Below are 22,562 nucleotides of genomic sequence, written 5' to 3'. Positions count from 1 at the left end.
ATTTACAAACCAGGGGATTCTAATGTATAGCATATTAAACAAATCTTAGGGAATTTCCGATTCGTTTAGTATGTAATTCGCTAAAATCCGTTCGCGGCAAAAATAGTTTCATCTTGACGGCCAAACTGCCTCGAAGGTCATTCTGAGATTCACGCCGGTATAAGTGATATTTTTCCTTCGAAGTAACATGACGATTCTCAACGTATCCTAGAAGCCAGGCAACTGGGAAGCACAATAACGAAAACACAGTGTTCATATGTGGCTTTTTCCACTTAGAGGTAGTGGGGGCAAAGTGGTCACCTGCTTGTTTGGTAGTATAACTATTGACTATAGACGCCGTATTGAGAGTCGCCTTATGTTTAAAGAATCTAATGACTTTTGAGTCACCCTGTATGTCAGTAGAGCTGTCGCATGTCAATATACAAATAAAAACAGAAATTACACTCTCGATAGCCATTCGGCCGTAGTTCTGTGCGCATGGTATCTAAGGAATTTCTCGTGAAATTTAGTTTATTTTATCTGGTATATTGGACAAATCATCAGTTTGGACGACTGTTCACATATACTAGGAGGGGTGAACATATATTTTGTTTAATCTTAGCGAATTATTAGCTTAGTAATTACTTTGATGTTTGAGGGCAAAGCGGTCATAGGTGAATATCCACATACAATGTTCTGTTTATTAAAGCTTTAGTGGCTTTGACCCTGGATAAATATGCCACTCCAACTAAACCAAGCCTCATCATGTGGAACGTTATGTGTTTCTTACTACGTTTTTGTATGCAAGATCGAGGTAAATATACATATATTGATGTTTATTTTCTTTAAAAGCGTTAAAATATTGAAATTCTCTATGTGGTATACCTGCGTCAATTTGACGCGATCGTAATGTAGACAAAATTTAGCGAAAACATGTAAACATCACAACAATGATAAATAGGAATGTACCGACAATACTTCGATCCGATATCAAATAATCTCAAATGAAACAAGCAATAAACAGCTGTTGCCGAGAAGCAACAATATAAATAGCGAAACACAGAATACCAATTGAAGTCAGAGTGCGAAGAGGTTTCAAAAATTTCAATTGCTTAGTTCGAGTATTGGAAAATGAAATACTAGACAATTTTTTGAATCAGTATCACTTATTACGTTATTGTGAACCTCAATTATACATACTTTAATTTTTTTACTCATAGTGTACTAAGTGTAGTTGTATGCAGTGTTGCCACACGTACAGGTACAGGTACACGTACAGACGGTACAGGGTACATATTTTCGTCAAAAACTACCGATTTCTCCACGTGTGAAATTTCTTACATTTGAACAAAGCAACATTAAGGTACATATGATGACTTTTACGCCGCAGTGTCGCTTGGTGCTGCTGATCATAAAAGCATTTACAATGCAATAATTGATCAGTTTCATAAGGTCGGAATTTCTTACAAGGATCGTCTAAGAGGCTTGTTCCAGGTTGAAAAACCTGAATTCACGATGCTACATGAAGAGCTGAAAGATTTTTATTTGATCATTTTCACTAATATCTGCGAGGAGTCTTCATTGTTTCAATGTCCAATGCCATCAAATTTGAAGATTATTTGTAAAGCGGCAAAAAATCTTAGGTTGGAATAGCAGCAGAAAAAACTATCGGAACAATGGACAGCGAATGGCAGATAATTTTTAACTCTCCTGTACTCGCGCGCAAAATCGTAACTTATATATTCACAGACTGTCTCCATAATATTACTATTGTGTATTTTTGGGCGTAATTTCTATTTATTTAAAGAAAAGGGTATAATATAATGAAAGAACTTCAGAAAATATTTCATCTTAAACTCCATACAGTTTTAATAGTCATTTTATTCAGCCACCTCAACTCTCGGTCTGTCAGACCAATGTGAGAGTATAGAAAGATTAAGGATATTTGTCGCAGTTTTTCCGTGGAGTTGATCAAGCTAATGAGAAAAAGATTCCATTATGATGATCCGACGCTCAAGGCTGCGGCAATGTTAAAGTTCAGAAACTTTTCCAATTGGACAAGCACAAACGTTGTGTTAGAAACGTTTCCTGGATTCTACAATGGGAATGTACAAGACCTGTGGAATCAATTCGGTACCCCAAAGATAAAATTACTTCGTAAGGAAATCACAGTTTTAGAAAACGATTGGATGCCTTGTTTGTATTGTTCTCACTGTGCCTCACTCCTGGCAACTGTCGAGCGATTTTTTCTGAATATAATCAGAACAAAAATAAGCTTCGAAATCTGCTTAGCAACGATATACGATGAACGCTATTTTGAGATCAAAAGATTTTATTTTGAGATCAAAAGATTTGAATAAACATCGTGGCGGGAGGATCGTATGAGGTTTAGATTCTGAAAAACTATGTATAAGCATCGTCAAACAGACTAATGACCTGCAAATGTAAATGTAGTATTTGTAGTAAATAAATGAGTATTTTTTTCATGCTAATAAATTTGTTCTTCGTCTACAACGAATATTTTCGATGGTATAGATTTTTGGTACAGATTTTTGGAAGAAAAAGTACAGATGATGAAAGATTTTTAAAGATGTGGCAACACTGGTTATATGTATTCGTCCACGGGTCGAATTAATATAGGAATATAAGAAACGTCAGTAAACCTAGCGTTAAATAACACAAGTTCTTATTTGAAACTTTCAAGATGCTGAATAAGTAGTGTGAACCAGCCTGTTGTAAGAATGAGTAATATCTTAGTAGAAACTATTATTGCTGTACATTTTAGAAACTCAATAAGACGATGAGTGTGCGCTAGATGAAAAAAAGTACAAAAAGTACAAGATGAAAAATTCGGCAAGTTAAAACTCGTGGACCGATTCGTGCAAGTTAATGTTTAAGCGTATAAATCCTTCAGGTACGTTTTGAATTTATCTGTATTTTGAAAATATACACATTTAATACGAAGAAAACCATTTTCAAATTCAAATAAACAAAATAAAATTATTACAGTTAACTTGAGTATTTATTATAGACCAACAGATTTTGTGACCAGCTGGACGTGTCTACATTACCCAATGAAATGAAGCTCTGTCTGTCTCGATTATTTGCTCAGCTATATGAGAAAAACGACGAAATCTTTACTTGGTTACTTCTACACGCTGGAGGTCGCTGACCACCAAGATGCTCTCGCTTAGCAAGATTTTCAGCTTTTTTGAATTTCTGTTTCAGTAGCGGGTGACGATTTCAACTTTATTGAAACAATACCAATAATAGCCGTCTTTCTGACAAAACTTTAAAAATAAAATTTAGGCAGAAAAAAATGCAGTTTCCGCATTTGTCAAAATTATTACAAAAGCTTCAAGATCATGTTATATTATCATATGTTACTCACCTGGACGTATTACACAATGATTTTACTAAGATGTTTCAGGATCTTCAATATTTTCAAATTCCTAAATGGATAATAAATTCGTAATATATTACATCCCTGGAATGAGCCAAGATATTAACGCAAGAAAAGTTGATTATCATCAGTACAGATGAGAAGCAGGAGTACAAAGTTGTCATAAGTTCTGGTTACAACGCAACGTTGAAACACAATATCTCGCGTTATGGGACATTGCTGAAAAATATCTTCTCATTTTTTCATCATGATACCTTGTCGAAAAAGGTTTTGGTGTGGTTACAAACAACCCAAAACCATAGATCGAAATCCTCGCTCGGATGCACGATAAACATTTTCGGTGAAATTTTTATTAATTGCCCATTATTTTCTCACAACATACACACCGACACTGAAAGCCTTCAAAACAACAACTTCGTAACGTTAAAATAATGAAAGTTCGTTTGTTTCTATAAACGTGGGGGAGTGAATATGGCACATGGAAATATCACTTTCATCCGTATTTTTCGACGTGATTTCACAAATATTCACTGCACGCTGTCACATTAGCTTCATATTCAGCGGGAACTCTTATAAAATGTACGTTTTTAATTGATAAAACACTTCCTGAAAATTGCATTTTCACATGGATGTGGTAGGTAATCAAATATAAACACAACGACTGACGTCACTATTTGAGAAATAGTTATGGCAGCGCATGCTATGTCGCTTGAAAAACCACCATCTTCATTACCTTTTTTCCAGGACATTGATTTGGTACTGAAAATATGAAGCGAAAAATCATAGCTAACTTTACCAACGTTAGTCTGTTAGGACAACGTCCAAACGATCTACATTTGGACAGCGTCTGAATTGTACAAATATTAATCCATCTCATGTTCATTTCACTATGAAACCCAATATTGCCGCATATATTCATGCAACGTTTTCAGCTGTACTGAAGTAGTGAAAAACCATTATCGGCATCAAGAAGTCACTGAAAACGAAACCATTTTTCGGCAATCATAACTCGATGAAAAATAAAAATAGGCATTGAATCTCTCGCGAGAATCGAAGTGAGCGTATAACATTCTCTCGCCTCCTATATTCTCAGCTATTTTTCCTTGTGGGTGAAAACGGATGTTTTTCGTCTCAAATCGGCGAGCATTTCGATCTCTGCCCAAAACCGAAGGAACCATTTGAAAATCAACGAACGCGAAGATTTAAGGCTTTAACCAAACAAAAATGAACCGTACTTTAATATTTTGATAGTAGCGGATATATTGGTTTGCGATTTGAATGTTTTAATAGTTTGTGAGTAATATGTATTAATAATTAATTATTACGCTTGATTTAAAAAAAATTTCATGTCTATTTATTTTGTTGAATTTGTTGAGAGAAAACTGTCAAGTTTATTCATTGAACTAACTGCAATGTTTCTAAATTGATTATTATTCAGTAAGAAAAAGGACCTAGAGATAAGATTTTCAAAGAAATTTAGCTCTAGGGGGTCTGTGGTATGACTTCATTCTGGAAAAACGGTCTCTTGCCCAAAATAGTTTGAGAACCCCTGGTCTAAGTCTTCGAAATATGCCTCAGTGCCACTCTGCAGACTGCCTATTGGACTCAGGAGTGTGGTGATGGATCCACGTTTCATCCATTGTCCCAAAACGTCAAAAGAAGTCCACTCGATTACGCTTCAACAACACCAAACCGGCTGTTGAATCATCAACGCGTCGCTGTTTTTGGTCGGCGATCAGCAAACGCGGCACTCATCGCGCGGATAGCTTTTTCATGTCTAAACGGTCGTGCAAAATGTATCCCACTCGTTCTTTTGAAATGCCTACGGCCTCAGCTAGCACGCGTAACTTCACTTTACGATCGTTCACAATGAGTTGATGCACTTGTTTTACGATTCCTGGATTTGTAGCCGCTTTTGGCCTTGCAGAGCGAGGTGCATCTGCGGTGCTTGTAGGGTCCATTTTAAATTCACTAAACCACCGGTAAACTATTGTTCTCAAAAGAGCAGAAGTGGAATAACATTTCGTCAATCACTGCATTGTTTATTCAGGAGTTATTTCCATCGTAAAACAATGCTTGATCAAAATTCGATATTCCTCTTTTTCCATTTTATATACGAATATTAAGGTAGTGACACTTAAATAACTGTAGTTTGTGATAAGCTGTGACAGATGAACCTCTCGAAATGAATCTCGATACACACAAAACTCTATTTGTGCTTTGTTCAAATACTTTCAAATTTATGGGCGCCTAGAATTTACGCACACAAACCGCAAGTCCTACTCCTGCTGCGACAGAAGGAAATTTCTCCCCCATTGAATGAGTTTCCAAAACTGAATGAATGAAAAAAAAACATGATTCGATTGATAAATCAATGAATCCAAACTCCTATTTATCACCGATCATACCGAATCATCATACCTCCCGTGGCGACCTAATTCCCCGGAAAGACCGCCCACCCGCCGCCAATCATGGCATGACACCGCCCACGTTTCGGGCAAGGGGGTACCGGACAGCACCGAGCAATGCGTGACAAAGTAGCAGCTTCCAGGAGCACAGAATTTGTCACAATATTGTCACTTTTGGCACCCTCTTCAATCCGAGTCTGGAAGCAGAGAGTGCGTTGTCAAACGCTAACTTACTCGAAGGACTACTCCACCCGTGTGGATCCCGTTCCTACGAACCTCTATCTGTGGTTGCCGCTGTGCGATGTGGGTGGCAAAGCATAGAAGTAGTAGCAGCAGGGAAGAAAGTTCTCAATAACACAGCAGCCAGTCAGCAGCCAGCCATGGAGCTGTTGTTGGTGATGTGATGCTGACGACGACGTTGACGGTGACGAGATGAGCGATGCACTTCAATATTAAACGCTGCTCTGCCACCCGAGTGGTGAAATGTAGAGAGTGAAGAATGATTATACAAAACCCAACAACACCACTCACTACTTGCCGAGCTCAACAATCATTGCGAGCAGCAGCAGCAGCAGCACCAGTAGTAGTTGAGTGTCAGGTGCCAGGTCATCAGCTTTTGTGATGCTATACACAAGTATTTCGTCTCACTTTCATTCCCCTCGTTTATAACTTTTTTTTTTCTCCTCTCGTTTATCCACAGGAAGCGGAGAATGCAATCGCTGCCATGAATGGACAATGGCTTGGATCGAGATCCATTAGGACAAACTGGGCCACCAGAAAACCCCCGGCTACTAAGCCAGAGTGTAAGTAGTTTTTCCATCTAATCCTCTCTATAAACTCTGAAAATTTTCATCACATTCCGAAAGAGTGATAACAAAACGAATAAGCGAGCAAACAAGAGGAAAACTAACTAACAAACAAACAAGATACTCGTCAAAATCACTCTTTCTCTCTATATATGTAAGATCTAAAGATGAATAGTCGAAAAAAAATGGTTTTCGCTGTCTCTCGCTCACTCACTACCCCCTCTGTGTCTCACTCACAGTCTCTCGGTGACTTTTAGTTCTATGTGTGTATGTGTGTGTGTGTTTGTATGTGTGGTGTTGAGCTCACCGTTTTAACTTCCTCTGTTAGCTTATCCCTTTACATTTTTGTTTGCCATGTGACTGGCAGTGAATGTGGGGGTGGGATGACGCTGAACTGCAGTCTGAATATCATCACCATGTGCCGGGTTCGGGTTTGTTTAGCTTTCGAGAGCCACTGCTGCCAGTGATGGGTTCATGTTTGGACAGGTACATGGCAAATTGACGTCCAAATAGCGCACAATTGGTGAAAGCCGGGAGGGCCTAACGATCCTTGAGAGTGAAAGGAATTTTTTTTTCTCGCTAAAACAAAGGAACGCTGGGATGCGATTGTGTTATAAAAATAACACAATTTGATGAATAGCGTATACAATCTGCACGGGATTCACTCGATCGATGCAATCGCAACCCGTCCATCGGCATTCTCTGACGCGTGGGCTTAACTCGTCATGAGTTGCTTGAAATATTCATAACACGATATTGGCCATTAAATATTAAATAGATATTTCATTGAATACAACAACAGAGCGCCGCTGCTTTGTCTGTGGCTATGCAAGACCCCTTGGTAAGTGGTTGCTAAATGAGGGGTGCCCCTCGTTGCTGCTGCGTAATCATCCTTTCCATAATCGTTTGCTGGCGTTATTATCACCCTTATCATCCAGCCGTTTCCATTAGCCGCTTCCAGCGAAAAGGGAAAGCAACCCGAAAAAAAAAGTAGAATCCCCTCGAAACTCTCGTCATATTTTCTTCTCACCCCTCGTGTCGCCTGAGATTGCTTACAACCTCGCACGCAACCCAGGGCACACGCGTCGCATTGCAGGACTCATCATCGTCATTATCGCCCCTCGTTCCGGTGCCCCTCACATCCTCTACCTCTGCTACTTCTACTGCCACTGTGATGCGTGTGTTGTTTTGTGCCAGTTCAAAAAGCGAAAAGCACCACGGGGTGGGAGGAGAAAGGGATAGGTGGAGAGGTGGGTAATGGTGTGATCGACGGTGGACAGGTGTGCTGCTTTCTGTTGTTGACTGATGCCCCTTTTTGGCCGCCCAGGATCCCCTCCCCCTTGATCGACCCGTTCAGGCGAGATTGAATTAAATCGTGCGGAAAATTTTAAGCATTTGGCAATTGTTCCACTTTCTATGGGCAAGGGTCGGAGGGAATAGAGACGAGTGCGGGGATTTGAAGGTGTGTGTGTGTGTGTGTGTGTGTATGCATATGTATGTGTGAACAACACAGCTCAGCAGATATTGTTTGGTAATCATGGGAAATGAAATGAAATATTCAGCAATTACGGTGCGCTTGAACCGTTTTGAAGAGATAAGCGGAAGTGACGGCGGCGAGGAGCACAGGTTTTGCATTTTGAAAATAGTTACTCGATGTAATCATTCGGATTGAAGCGAACAGATGATCCATGATTGACGTCGAGAGTATGGAGATGAAACGAGCAAAACCAACCCTAGATTTATTCATTCATCTATCCAAACTGGTTCGAGTTATGGAAAACAATTGCATAAATGTATGAATGTATAACGACGGCATAAATATGTTACTCTTTTGAATGTTAGAAATTTATATTGGCAAATCTAACTTATTCCAACTAACAAGTTGGTTATATATCCAGGATTCAGAGTATTGTTCATCACTGGTCAAAAGGGTCACTTCTTTCGGATAGGTTACGAACCTTGCGTCGATGAAATCTTTTTGACGCAATCCTCGAATCGATCCAACTTTTTTACTTCGTCGTTTATCAAAGCATGTTGTCTCAAAAAGGAGAACGTCTGGGAAATACGAGGAGTTATTTCAAATCTCCAAATCATGCCTCTCATTGCGTCTTGTTGTCTTTCCATGTACAACTCAAACACAAGGGTTTCGATATCTATCACCTATAATTGTTTCTGGTCAGATTCAACAGCTCAGCACGGCTAGAAGTTCATAACAAATACAGAATTAGTCCTGGAATTATGAATAATGAAAGCGGTGCTGTAGTAGGTGGTTTGCCTATACAGGTCGGACTCGATTATATGAGATTCGACTATATACAATTTTGGACTCGATTATATACAGTTTGAAAAAAATTCTTTTTTTTTTGTATTTCAAATGTGACTAACTTCACGAAAAAATGAGTGGGTTATATCTATGATATAACCGCAAGGTTCACGTGGAACTACCTTAGCTTAGCAATCATTCGTTTGTATTGATTAAATTCTTGATTGAATGAAACAGTTTCCAAATTCAATTGAGTTCAATATATTTGCTCTGTGAGTGAAAAAAATGAACAAATGCCGTGTAAAGTCAATTCATTTATTGTGATTGATTGTTCTTCGTTACAAGTAAATTTAATGACGGACCTTTTACGTTTGGTATGATGACTAGAACAAAATATATGTACGGAAGAATTATCAAACGTTTGATGAACCAGCCTAAGGCTGAAAATCTTTCCAATAAAGACAAAAAAAAATTATCAAACGATTATTTTATTTTACATTTCCCTCTGAAGTTTACATCCCAAAAGTGTACATACTTCTCGAATCTCGAATTTGCTTGAAACTGGGAAGTTCATTCGCTTCTAGTGGCTGCACGATTTTCCCAGGTTCCTAAGTTTAGAAGATCATGTTAGGACAGACATATTCCACTCTGCACAAAGGCAAGCGAGGACAAAAGTACTCGCAGTTTGCATTTATTTGCAGAGCCGATTTCCCCAGAAACCTCGGTTTTGAAGTCTGCGTTAGGGAAACACATTTCAATCGGAACAAAAATACCCCCGATTTGTATGAATTCGCAATGCCGATTTCCCCACGCTTCATGGATTTGAAGTCTGTGTTAGGGAAACACATTCCAGTCGGAACAAAAATACCCCCGACTTGCATGAATTTGAAATACCGATTTCCCCAGGCACCTTGGTTTAGAAATCTCTATTAGGGAACACATTTCGGTGGGAACAAAAGCTCCCCCTACTTTCGTGTGTTCTTTTTCTTCTTTTTGGCTTTAAGAGTGTTTAAACTTTTCAGTTCACTCGCCTCTAGGCTCTTTCGTGTGTTTGCAATGCAGATTTCGCTGCTTGGTTTTAAAGTCTGTGTTAGGGAACATTTTTCGATGAGAACAAAAGTCCCCCTACTTTCATGTATTTGCAATGCCGATTTCCCCAAGGCTGCTTGGTTTTGATGGCTGTGTTAGGGAAACCGTAAATCGGGCTAATCAAAACGATGCAGTTAGGGCGTTTAGATAACGCCTAATATTTTACAGTTATTCAATTGTTTATCTAATGAAAAACAACATTTTGTTAGTTGCGATAGATGCGTAGAAATATTCCCTATCAAGTGATGCAAACATCTCTTCTATCCAGTACGAAATGTTCGAGCTATAAGCATTCGAAATCTTTCATTTTTTCCTGCATGTTCTGTGTTTAGGTTTTCCTTTTACCCTCCATATATTCCGGTTAGACGTAGTCCCACGTCAAAAATATTAATTTTCAACGTTAAAGTGAAATTTAAGTGGGGTCAAAATCGTGATTTTTGAAGATTTTGAATTTTCACCAGGAATTGTTTATATCGATGTTACTGCGAAATTAAGATAGATAGAAGTTGGGTATCAAAGACAAACTGTAGAGCGGTTAGAAAGCTTCAATTCAAATGGTAGAAATTATCAAGTTCAATATGAATTTTCAGGATAAAATTAATAATAACACATTAGAAATTACCAACTTTGATGTTTTTCGCTTCCAAAATATTATTTCAATCCACTAATTTAGATGTAACAGAATCGTCTTCTGTAGCGTACTTTTTAATGTAGCGCCAGTTTTAGGCAACAGGTTCCGAAACAAAAAAAAAATTTATAACTCTCTCATTGTTGAAATTCGAACATATGTGTAGAAGGATTTTTTTCCATAAAATATAATCCTCTATCACCTCCCGAATGAATTCAAATTTTTTTGTATGAGAAAGGTATTTTATGACTTTGAAGAAATGAATCAAATTCTCTTAAATTCTCTTTTTATATTGAAAAAACGAATAACATATGCATAAAAAATGATTGAAACACATTTTTTTACTCGATTATATACAGGATTCGATTATATACAAATCCGAAACTGTATATAAAGGGTGTGTCACATCAAATTGCATCACGGAAAAAACGCTGTAGAAATTTAATTTTTAGGAATTATATCTTCAGCTTTCGCTTTAAAATCAGATAAGAGTGTATAGATCACGTTGGCCATGCTTCACTGTCAATTTTTCGTAAATTTGGAAAAATGTCGTCGAACGAAAAAGAGCGTCGTGAATTAATCCTGTGCACTCATTTCGAGAATCCGGAGTTGTCACATCGGGACATCGGTAAGATGCTGGGAATCGTCCAATCCACGGTCAGCAGAGTACTAAAACGATACTTCGAGAATCGACCGGAAGGTGAAGAACGGCAAAAATGGATGCTCCGTCATTGAAAAAGATCACAAGCGCGTAGTTAAGCAGTTCAGACGTGATCCGAGAAGTTCGGTCCGGGATGTCGCCAATAAGCTGAATTTGTCAAGTTCATTCGTCCAGCGGACCAAGCATCGGGAGGGCCTGCGTACATACAAGGTTCAGAAGGCTCCTAACCGTGACGAAAGGCAAGACATGGTGGGGAAGACGCGAGCCCGGAAGCTGTACACCGAAACGCTGACGAAGCTGCATTGCCTGATAATGGACGACGAAACCTACGTCAAAGCGGACTTTCGTCAACTGCCGGGCCTGTTGTTCTTCTCCGCAGAGGACAAATTCAGCGTTCCGGAGGAGATTCGCAAGCAGAAACTATCCAAGTTTGCCAAAAAGTACATGGTGTTGCAAGCGATCTGCTCTTACGGAAAGCGGAGCGCCCCCTTCGTGATGACCGGCACGGTAAACGGGCAGGTTTACCTTAAGGAGTGCCTACAGAAGCGCTTACTACCACTATTGAAGCAACACGAGGGCCCGACCATCTTCTGGCCGGATCTCGCTTCGTGCCACTATTCAAAGGACGTGTTGGAGTGGTACGAAGCCAACGGGGTCACCTTCGTGCCAAAGGAAATGAACCCGCCCAACGCGCCGGAGCTTCGCCCAATAGAGAAAAATTGGGCGATTATGAAGCAGGCCCTCCGGAAGAACCCAAAAGTTGTCAAATCGGAGGCGGACTTCAAGAGAAAATGGATTTCTGTTAAAAAAAAACTACAACCTGACGTTGTACAGAACCTTATGGACGGGGTAAAGAGGAAGGTGCGAGCATACGGGCTTGGGCTCGAAGTATGAAACATGGAAAATGCCAAAAGTTGTTTAATAGTTTTTATTTTACTGTCTAAAATTTTCAAAAGGATCGGTCTACTGGGCGAATTTCTACAGCATTTTTTCCGTGATGCAATTTGATGTGACACACCCTTTAATCGAGTTCGCGCTGTACCTTCATGGAAGATGCAAACGGAGGACATTGATAACTTCATAACAATTGGGGGTTTTCAAGAGAAAAGAAAAATATTCTGTTCAAAAGCGTATTCTCGAATGGCCCTTTGCATCATGCTTAACCCAATTTTATTAGTCATTGTGGACAAGCGGTAATCAAAGAACGATATTGTTGGCCGTCTCAGACAGTTCAAATGGATAAACTGACGATTAGAGTTTTTTGGTCGAGCTCAATATGAACGAGAGAGTTTGTACAAAATAGAAGAGTTGTGTCCATGATCGCATTGTTTGCGGAGTACTACGAAATTATTTCCGGCAAGAGTACACACACACACACACACACACACGATAGAAATTAATTAATAATCTCTCTAAACCTAATCTGTCTAAAATGACACTGAAGCACTAGTACAGAAGATTAAATCCATGTGGCGACGGTAGCAACCGATGCGCAACAAATTTTCACCTACAGTTTTTCAACGAAGAACACAGATTTTACCGCTGGAAAATACCTTCTTCACATCCGGCTTAAAACGCGCCGCACTTTGATGTTACTTTTAAACCAAAAACAATGCTCGAATTCATTAATGTTGACTTATCGTTTGAAAGGGGCTTCTGACTGAATTCACACAAGCTCTCTCTCGGCAAAAAATTTGAAAATAAATTCGCTTTTTTCACTTCGGATATTACTTTAGAATGCATTGAAATTTTAGAGACAACTCTTCGGTAGAATGATTTTATGGCCTTGAAAAGTACCGATGGCATGTGGGGTTTTAAGGAAGAAGCTGAAGATGACTGATTCATGATTCATTCTTGTTCCCGCGAGAGCAATATAAACAGTGTGCAAAAAAAAATTATCCACCCCCAGTGAAAAAATAGATTTCTTCCAAAAAACCCACCAGAAATTTAAAACACGGTCAATTGTTGTTCAGTTTATTATTATTTATGTAAAAACTAAGCCAATTCATGCGAGCTCAAAATTAAAACCAATTCTTTTGCATTTGAGACTACTTCGTAAGACCACCTTTGGCTTCAATAACTGCTCGGCATCGTCGTGACATCGACTCAACAACCTTAGCAGATGTTTCCGGGGTGATTTTGTCCCATTCAGTTGAGATTACCTGCCGCGATTGCTGGATGTTTGATGGTTTTGCTCCTGGAGCTTAATTTTCAAAATTGACCAGATATGTTCGATCGGATAAAGGTCGGGAAATTGTGCTGGCCACTCCATAACCTTAATACGCTTTTCATTGAACCACTGCGAAGCCATCTTTGAGGTGTCCTTCGGATCTCCGTCATGTTGGAACGTATATCTGCGCTCCAACTTGAGCTTTTGTGCAGACGCTGGTAGTTTTCGCTTCAAAATGTCCAATTAAACCTCCTTGGTCATGATTCCATCGATGAATTCAAGTTCTCCAACGCCGGATGTAGCCATAAATCCCCACACCATGACTCTACCTGCAGAAAAAAAAACAGAGTCATGTTCAGTTCGTTGAAAACCCAATATTGGTTGAGTAACTCATATCAGATTATTACACCTTATTGCAGTCATCTCTAGTCCATGAAACGTGGTCCTGGGCCCACTTCAATCTTTTTTTGCAAACAACCATTGCTTCTTAGGTGCTACTCTGCCCTTGAGACCTTTCTTATGAAGACGATTTCGTACGGATTGTGATGTCAGTTGAATGAAAAACTCGCTTTCAATCTGTTTCGCAATTGTCGAAGCTGATAGTCCCCAATTCAGCTCCGCCTTTTTCACGATGGCTCTGTCAATTCAGCCAGTTGTCTTTGAAGGACGCCCGATCGCTGAGCCGGTGAGATAGAACCACGCTTTGTGAAGCTAAACAATATCGGCGTTTGCCAGTTTTGTGATGTTCAATTATCATATTTCGGATGCTGATCGAAAGTTGTCCTTTTTTGGGCATTTTGCAACAAATAACTTCCAATTTTGAACGCGAAACTGAAATTTGGAGCACGAAAACTTGAAGAGCACTAAATGACAGTTAGACAAAATGTTTTAAATCGAGAAAGTTTCAGAATCCGTTTGTTTCTGTTTGGGGTGGATAAACTTTTTTGCGTAGTTGGTTACCCTTTTCCATATATATTTTTTAAATTTCTGTATTATAGTGACTTTCAACACTTTTGGCTTTTACTTCCATTTTTGGAAGAATGTTGGGAGTGAGAATTGAACTCATGACCTCCTGACGTTTCTCCTTCTATACACACAGTTTAAGTGTGATTCAATCATACACAATCAGTCTCCACCTAACGGAATGAAAGGGCCGCTAGTTTGCGTGGTTTTGCAGTTGCAGATCGTTGATTGAAGATTTATTTTTGTCCTCGCGAGAACAATACACAAGCTGGCCATATGTCGCAATTTGTTTCCTTGTGTGTTGTGCATGAACGCTATTACGGTGGTCTTCTTGGCAGTTGATACATACAGGTGATTATATGTTGTTCCACCTGCGCCGTTATACTACTATTCTTTACCGCTTTAATTTTCCTTTAGTAACGCAAAAAAACGACAATAATGTTTGCGTGTCATGCAAGAATACTGAGGCACTCTCCATCAGATGACATGAAAATCGGCGCGGTACTTCCACCGAATAAAATGACAGAATGTTGGTTGATTGCTCTCTAGCTGGATTGAAACTGCGATTCGAAATCGCGGATGGCTGACCTATATCTAATAATTTGAGAACGGACCGAGCTTAAATCGCAAAAAATATTATGTTTGTGGTGAACGAATTCGAGTTTGAGTAACTGTATCAATCCTTATTCTGATTTTAATAATCTGGTATGACGTTAATTCAGTTAAATTTATTTTTTTACTAGCTGACCCGGCAAACGTTGTTCTGCCATATAAATTTATTCTAGTGAGTATTCTAGCTGTTAAATAAAAAATAACTAATGTATTGTGAGTGTGTTTGAATGTTTTATAGATTTATAAAATTAATCGAATATGTTCGATAAAAAAGAACGAATGAAACCATTTTGACGGAAGTTAAAGTAACTGACATCATTGATCTCTTAAAAGTTGCATGTGAAGAGAAAAAAGTGAGTGCAAAATACACGCTAGTCATTTTCAAGATGGACGGATAAATTTATGACTACTGGGTCCAGTTCTTAAATTGGGAAGCCAACGATACGCCAGAGAACTTATACCGTCTTATTTGGAACCGTGAATGTGTGCTCCGCCATTTTATTTCGTCATTGTCATTCAATCGAGAAGTATTCACTTCATTCTAATTTTGAAACGCTTTGTAAATTTTCCATCTGTCATGCAAGGCGATAAAACTTTCAGTTCACCGCATGGGTCATGAACCATGCTTGTATTAACGGTATTGAACATTCATTCATATTCCGGAATTCCATAGGTTTAAAACTTGAGCAAATTTCACGACTTTTGCATTTTGAAATCCGTTCAATTAGGTTTAATCGTTCTATGCAAATGTGACAATCTTGCCTTGTCGCAAAATAAACGTCTAAATAATTCATCCGTATTTGTGGGGCAATTTACTCTCTATCAGGTTGGTAGACCGGAAAGCAATTTTAAGTTGTTGAAATTTGAATTAAATTTATCACTCGATGTCGTTTATATACATAGACTACATAGTACTGACCCAAACTAAACTTTTTACCCCACTTGCAGAGAATGCGTTACTTTTTTATATAGAACACATACTTGATATGTAGAGAAAATTGTCATGTAATATTTTTGCTTTAAAAGCGTTTTTATTCCACCCGAATATCCATTACCATTTCTGCGAACACGGAGCTCAATTAACTAAAAATGTGTGCATAAGGAAATCCCCGCTTCTTCAATTCAGCCGAATACATCTAGAAACAGGTGGGACCGAATCCGACCGGACTTCATTTTGGTGTGATGTCATGACACACGCGCTGTAATGTCTTGACAATGCATTGTGTTTTGGCCTGGCAATGAAAAGGCTGTGTCGGCCTTGCTTGTGATAGCGTACCGCAAGGTAATGTATTCTTCCTCACGTCGTTATTGCTGATTGTGTCGTAGGAATCCAAGTCGTTCGTGTGTGCCAACGATGAATTTCAGATTATAGTTTCTTCTTCGAATCACAATTTCTTGCGTCACTGTGCAGTCGCCTACTATGATTCCAGCAACGCTTGCGCATTGAATTTACACACTTGCTCTTCTCTACAGCTGGCGTTTTATCAAGATTGATTACAATAGCGTGATTGTCATTTCGTAATTTTAGCAAGTGTATTTTGAAGTATTTCGTTAATTCATTATGCTCATTCAATGAGTCTTCCAGCTCGCTGGCTTTAGACGAATTGAGGTTACTTGCGCGTGTGTGAATGAAAGTTCGATGAAGCGTACGTAATACCATCATTTAATAACGTAAACAAATTTGATCTGTTTGGAAAACAAACAATGACTTGAATTATTTGAATGTTGTTTGTAGAAAAATACTAAAATCTCGTTAAAAAATAATTTTCTGCATTAGGATAATATGGAATATGGAATGGTTTGAACTCAAACTGAAAAACTGAAAAAAAATTGTTCTAAATTTTTTCTGCATAGAGCTACCCTAATCGGTATATAATATATACTAATTAGTATCCTAGCAGTATCATATATAGTTTACAACCTATTCTCATGCCTGCCACGTTTTTTGTGCATAATTTCATCAAAAATAGGCCGAGCCGTTTTGAAGAAGTTCGGTAACAAACACCGTGACACGAGATTTAAAAACTTATTCATTTCTGTTGTCAGACCCTATTAAAAGTATCCGCGCGTCCATCTCCGTCTCACACGCTCAGCCATCCCTTTCTATTCAACCAACAAAAATCACAACAATAAACATTGTTGCTAATCGATGACTTCCGAGGGCCAAAACGATGTTCCCGGTGCGGCAAATCAATTCACATTTCGAAGACTTTCAATCCATCCAACTTTCCCTCCAAAGAGCCTCGTGGGGATTCGGAATTGTTCTCCCCAAACAGGGCAAGAGAACGAGGAAAGCGGATAATTAATTTATCGTGCGAAAAGATGCGAGTGTGACCGAGGGAGGAAGTAGACAGAGTGAGAGCGGGTGGACTGAAGAAAAACATACCCCTGTGCCTGTGCTTTGGCCGTCCATCCCGGCTGGCTAACGACATTGCGTCGCGCCACGGCACGAGGCAGAGGCACTTTTACGGCGAAAGGAAGCACGCGATGATACAGGAAGGCATAAATCCAAAGATCCTGGCTCTATCGAGAGCGAAAATATTAATTTTACGGGTTGTGATTTATTAGTTACATAAAACAATAATCACGGCATGATTTATGACCGATTTGATTTGAATACTCTGTGCGAATACCCGGCCCGGAAGATGATTGAGAGGGGGCCGTGGGTGGGAGCAGATCAGAGGGGTTGCGCCTGATTAGGCGCTGTCCCTTACTGTGCGTAGGTGTATGTGTGTGTGTGTCTTCCTCGTTGGGTCCTCGAGGGAGGAGGACTAATTTTAGCAGCGACGATGGTGCATTTGAAGAAATGTTTCGTCTAATTAAATTTTGGCGTGTTGTCGAGTAAATGCGAATTAATCAAATCGTTGCTCGGTGTCACTTTTGATAACATGAAGTTGAAGAATGAGGCTTCGGCGGAACGATGGCGGGCACCATGGGACACCAACATTGCAGCCCGTAGCTTCATTCGTTCGGTTTGTTGGCGCGAATGTATGGAAAATTTTCGGGACCGGATTCATTTTGGGTAGTAAAACCTATTTATTTCTCTCTTTCCAGCCTTAATATAGAAACTCGAATGATTACGAATTCACTAGAATTCGAGTGGCATTATCATTGACTGAACGGCAATTATAACGTATCATTCCACCTGACTTGAACATCTTGAGCTCTTGAAAATGGCTCGATATTTTCCGCTCAATATATAAGCATCGGTGGTTTGCATTTTTTTTTATTTTGTGTCTCCTGTCAATCACCCAAAGAGATACTTTGCTGTGAATACCAAAAAAACCACTTTTGGCAAATGGCAATTGGTCATGGCATTCGTCAAATTTAACAATTAATGATATTCTAAAGTACCCGGGAGAGGCATCGATCCCAAATGCCACTCTTGTGTCAGTCAACGATAAGCCGAACGAAACAACGTCAACAATATCCGTTTCTCATATTTTCCGAGACTACAAAGTGTGGGACCACCAAAGACGACGTTCCCGAGCGAAGATGCGGGGGAGCGAGACTACGAGGTCTTTGGGTTCCTGCCCCCCTCCCCGTAGCACCATCGCGCAAAACGGTTTGAATGCGACGCCACGTCAACCGTCAAACCGATAATGTCCATCCAAAAGTCGAAGACGAAGAAGTTTACATCTGTTTCCCTCTCCGTTTTTTCACCGCCGCCTCCGCCGCCGCCCCCGTCAACGACGGCAATTCCCGTGGAGGGCGCGACCCTCGCAGCGAGATAAGTTATCGTATTTACAAAAGTTGACGATATTATTTATTATTCATAACACGCAACTCAACTGCTAAATCTGCCCCCCTCCCCCTCCCCCACTGCTTTGGACTTTCTCTCACGACTGGATTTCCTCGCAAGCCCTTCCAAGACAGGCAGCAAATTTTGCCCGAGTTTTTATTCAATACATAAATTCATATCGTTCTGGCTGGCTGTTGTGTTGTTTTTCTTGTGGTGTTGTGCTCGAAGCTACTCAGTTGCCCGCTAAGCTTACTAATGAAAAGGGTTTTAGCGAATCAATTTCCCGGCGCTTTGTTCTACTTTGAGCGCTGTCCCGCTAATGTTTTTCTGCTGCTTTCTCCTTCTCCCTGCAAATGGCTGACGCTACTTTTCCTATGTGTTTTCTGTGATCCGTGGGATTGGGGAGTAGGAGAAAGTTAAGTTTAGAAGTTCATTAGGGTCTCCGGAGGAGGAGGAGGAGGATGTAACTGTAAATTGAATGACTGCTGTGAATAAACTTCCCGGAAAGGTTGAAATTAACTTGGGTATATTGAATCTCTCGGAAAGTCTCATTAAGTAAACGAGAAGTGCTAGCCTGGGTCGCAGGAGTTTCCTGATCTGCTAATTTCTATGAAAATTCACATGATTTTCATGACTTGATTCAATTCAACGCGATACTTGGAAACACGAGAAAATCCGAAAATCATTCCAACAACGTTGACGTTCAATATTTTTCAATGGCCCTGGGAAAAAAACTTCAATTGGATAATTGCTTCCAACATTAGACTGAATTATATTCAAACTGAGACGAAACAAACGCCGGATCAACGGCAAATTGATTTCGAAGGAATTTCCCAACGCCCTCCGAGCTGGAGTTTCAGTCTAGTGATTTCCGCTGTTCGAAATTCTTGCGAATCGGATCCACAATGGTTCTTTACAGTGAACTTTCCTTAAAATATCGGGTTGAATTATTGGCAACGCGAAACGAGTACTGATTCTGCTGAAAATCATATTCAAGGTAAATGCAGAGAGGTTCCGATGTTAGTACCAATCGAACGCCGCGAGTCTGTTTGATGTGATTGATTTTGATTAAAACTGTGGTTGCTTGAAGGTTTCGGGTTCTCTGTTTCTGGGTGTCCCAACCCTTTTTTACACTAACTGCTTTTTTTGGCAAGGAATGATTCTGAGTGTCATTACACCTAATTTAATTTATGTATTGTGAATTTTCCTTTTTTCTTTCTTTCTTTTATTCTTTATTAACTTTAAATGTTTCGATTAATTCGTCTCCGATGTTCTTTTATTTACAATTTTATGGAATTCCCTGTTGAAAGATTTAATTTTTCTTCAAAAGTCCTGTTTCTCTCTATGAAACATGTAGGAATAGGCGAAAGTGGTGTGGCCGAGAGAAGTTGTCTTTCTTTACTGTTATTTCTGTTATACCTTGAAAAAGTGTTTCAAGAAAAGTTTCAAGTTAAAGGGCCTAGACGTTATTCGTTCACGCTCCCGTTATATAGCAGTGTTTCTTGCCCCCTGAAACGTCGACATGCCAAATTTGGTTCCATTTGCTCGATTAGTTCTCGAGTTATGCAGAAAGTTGTGTTTCATTTGTATGATAGCCTCCCCCTTAGAGAGGAGGGAGGAGTGTCGAACCATCATAAAACATTTCGTGCCCCTTTGAACCTCGAGATGTCAAATTTGGTTCCATTTGCTTGATTTGTTTCCGAGTTATGTAGAAATTTGTAATAGCTGCGCTGCCAAAATTTCGGATAATTCGAACGGTTTGCGCTACCATGTTATACACAAGTTAACCACATTAATCTAAATATTATAGTATTTATCAGCCACATAAAAATTGGCAGAGGGTGGGTGATCTTCTGATATGGATATCTCCCAATGAAACTATTGGCTCTCCGTCGGTTTCCCAAAAAAGGTGCAGGAAATCGCTCATCGCAGTCGATCTACCCGGAAGATGTAACGGAAACTTCCGACCTAAATCCAATGAAAAAATTCAATCAACTTTCAGAAGCACTGCTTTTCCTTCAGCTTAAGAATTAGTGGCTTATTTGAACCTTCTGGCTTCTGGTACCAAATCAATGTAATAAAGGAGGAAACTTTTTGCTTGGTTTGGCTCAACCAACAGATTCATCAGTGAAATTCAATGAAATGATACCACTTCTGAAAAAAAGCTTATGCGAAAAATGGATCGAATTAGATACAACATCGTTTAATCGCTTGAGTGCGGAGCAAATTTTTTGAGCAAATGCCAAAAATGCGGGTGAGTTTGGGTATATTTGAAAAAATACTAAAAAACGTTGTATTATTGAAAAAAAACACACATAAAAAGTGTGTTTTATAAAATTTATCAACATTAACTTCCTTATTTGTATATATATATATATTATTTTTTTAAATAATGAGAATATTATATTCACACAATTTCATTCCCAACTATCGTTTGATGCACAAAGCACGTGTAGTCCTCTTTCACAAATGTCCCCAAAAGACGAAATTCTACGTTGAGAGGTGCCAAGTCAAACATATTAACATGAAACAAGAAGAGCGCTATCGCGCTCCCCCGTATTCAAAGGATTAATGAAACAAAGCAATATTTCTTCGACAAACTCAAGATACCCGGTGTAGTGATGGTACTCATATACCCATTCTAAAAATGATCACATGCACTTTTTCCACTCCGAAACTTTCCTCACCGGGGTTCCTCGCTCATTTGATCCATTCTTTAAACTATCCCATAATTTGTGAGAAGTCCTGTTCGCTTCAGGGGTATTCAGCAAATTTAGAATGAGACCCGAATGTTCATCTATGAACTTCGTCAAATGTTCCACTTGGGAAGTGTTGAGGCTCATTGTATTTCTTTGTGATTCCATAGTGCTAAAATAACTAACAAGTGATAAATTATGCAACATACTAAAAGGATTTTATTTATACTCACATACTGATACAAATAGACGTCAAAACCGAAGGAAATGCAATTGAAATTTTGTTCGATGTAAGGTTTAGTATTAAAATCAATGTTTCACTAGCATTTTCCCATACGACGATCAACCATTTCTTGTCGATCACTCGTTTCGAAATGCGGAATTCCACCCCAGATTGTTGACGACCAGGATTTTACAATTGAGTATCGCGTTTACATTCCCTCTCGCGTTCACTTTCAACTTGAATGTGTGATGAAAGAAACGGGCCTAACGTGCGAAAACCATACGGGTAGTAGTGTTGACGAATCTCAAAAGCTGCCCTCGATGACTAGCAAAATCCTGGACTGCCGCCAGCTCGGAACAGTTTTCTTTGAATAAGACAAAAACCATATTTACATCGTCAAACTCGTTTCGGGTTTGATTACTTCTCTAAAAATTAATGGCGCCAACGTTCGCAGCGGAATTTTACCCTGGTATCAATAGGACAATTTTTAAATTAGAACTCAATATAGAAGCTCAGATCTATGCAATAACACGAAAAATGTGCAGCCAAACAGCCATGAACTCGAGGTGATCCAAAGTGGGTTTCTTCCTACAAACGATAACAACACTAGTCGAAGAATTAGAAGATACGAATCCCCGCCAAATACCTTATCACACCAGTGGTCACAAGTCTCAAGTCGAGTCGACTTGATGAAGTGCAGTATCGATCAACCTATAGAGATGAAATATCCCGTGCTAAAGCTTGTTAAAATTTGTACACACTGCTAATTTTACTGCAGCGTTCCTGCTGGTCGGTTTTGAATCGTATTGCCAGAAGATTGTTTTGGAAGTACTCTGTGAATGTTTTGTTACGATGCATTTAGATTTAATCAAGTTGTGACAGACGGAAGCCATAAGATTTAAAATTTAAAAAAAATTAA

At 39.3% G+C, this 22,562-nt stretch overlaps 1 protein-coding gene across 7 annotated transcripts in view; it reads left to right on the top strand.

Annotated features, from left to right (window-relative positions):
- Positions 1-22,562, top strand: part of LOC129778748 (nucleolysin TIAR) — a 1,021,219-nt gene that overhangs the window by 964,728 nt on the left and 33,929 nt on the right. For all 7 annotated transcript variants that reach the window (XM_055785883.1, XM_055785864.1, XM_055785877.1 and 4 more), the window contains one exon: positions 6,491-6,593. In XM_055785883.1, the coding sequence (XP_055641858.1) occupies positions 6,491-6,593 (103 nt within the window). The remainder of the gene's footprint in view (positions 1-6,490; positions 6,594-22,562) is intronic.

This window comes from Toxorhynchites rutilus, chromosome 1 (genome assembly GCF_029784135.1).
Source record: "Toxorhynchites rutilus septentrionalis strain SRP chromosome 1, ASM2978413v1, whole genome shotgun sequence".
NCBI lineage: Eukaryota > Metazoa > Arthropoda > Insecta > Diptera > Culicidae > Toxorhynchites > Toxorhynchites rutilus.
Note: the sequence above shows the minus strand (reverse complement) of the source record. Positions and strands in the feature narration are given on the sequence as shown.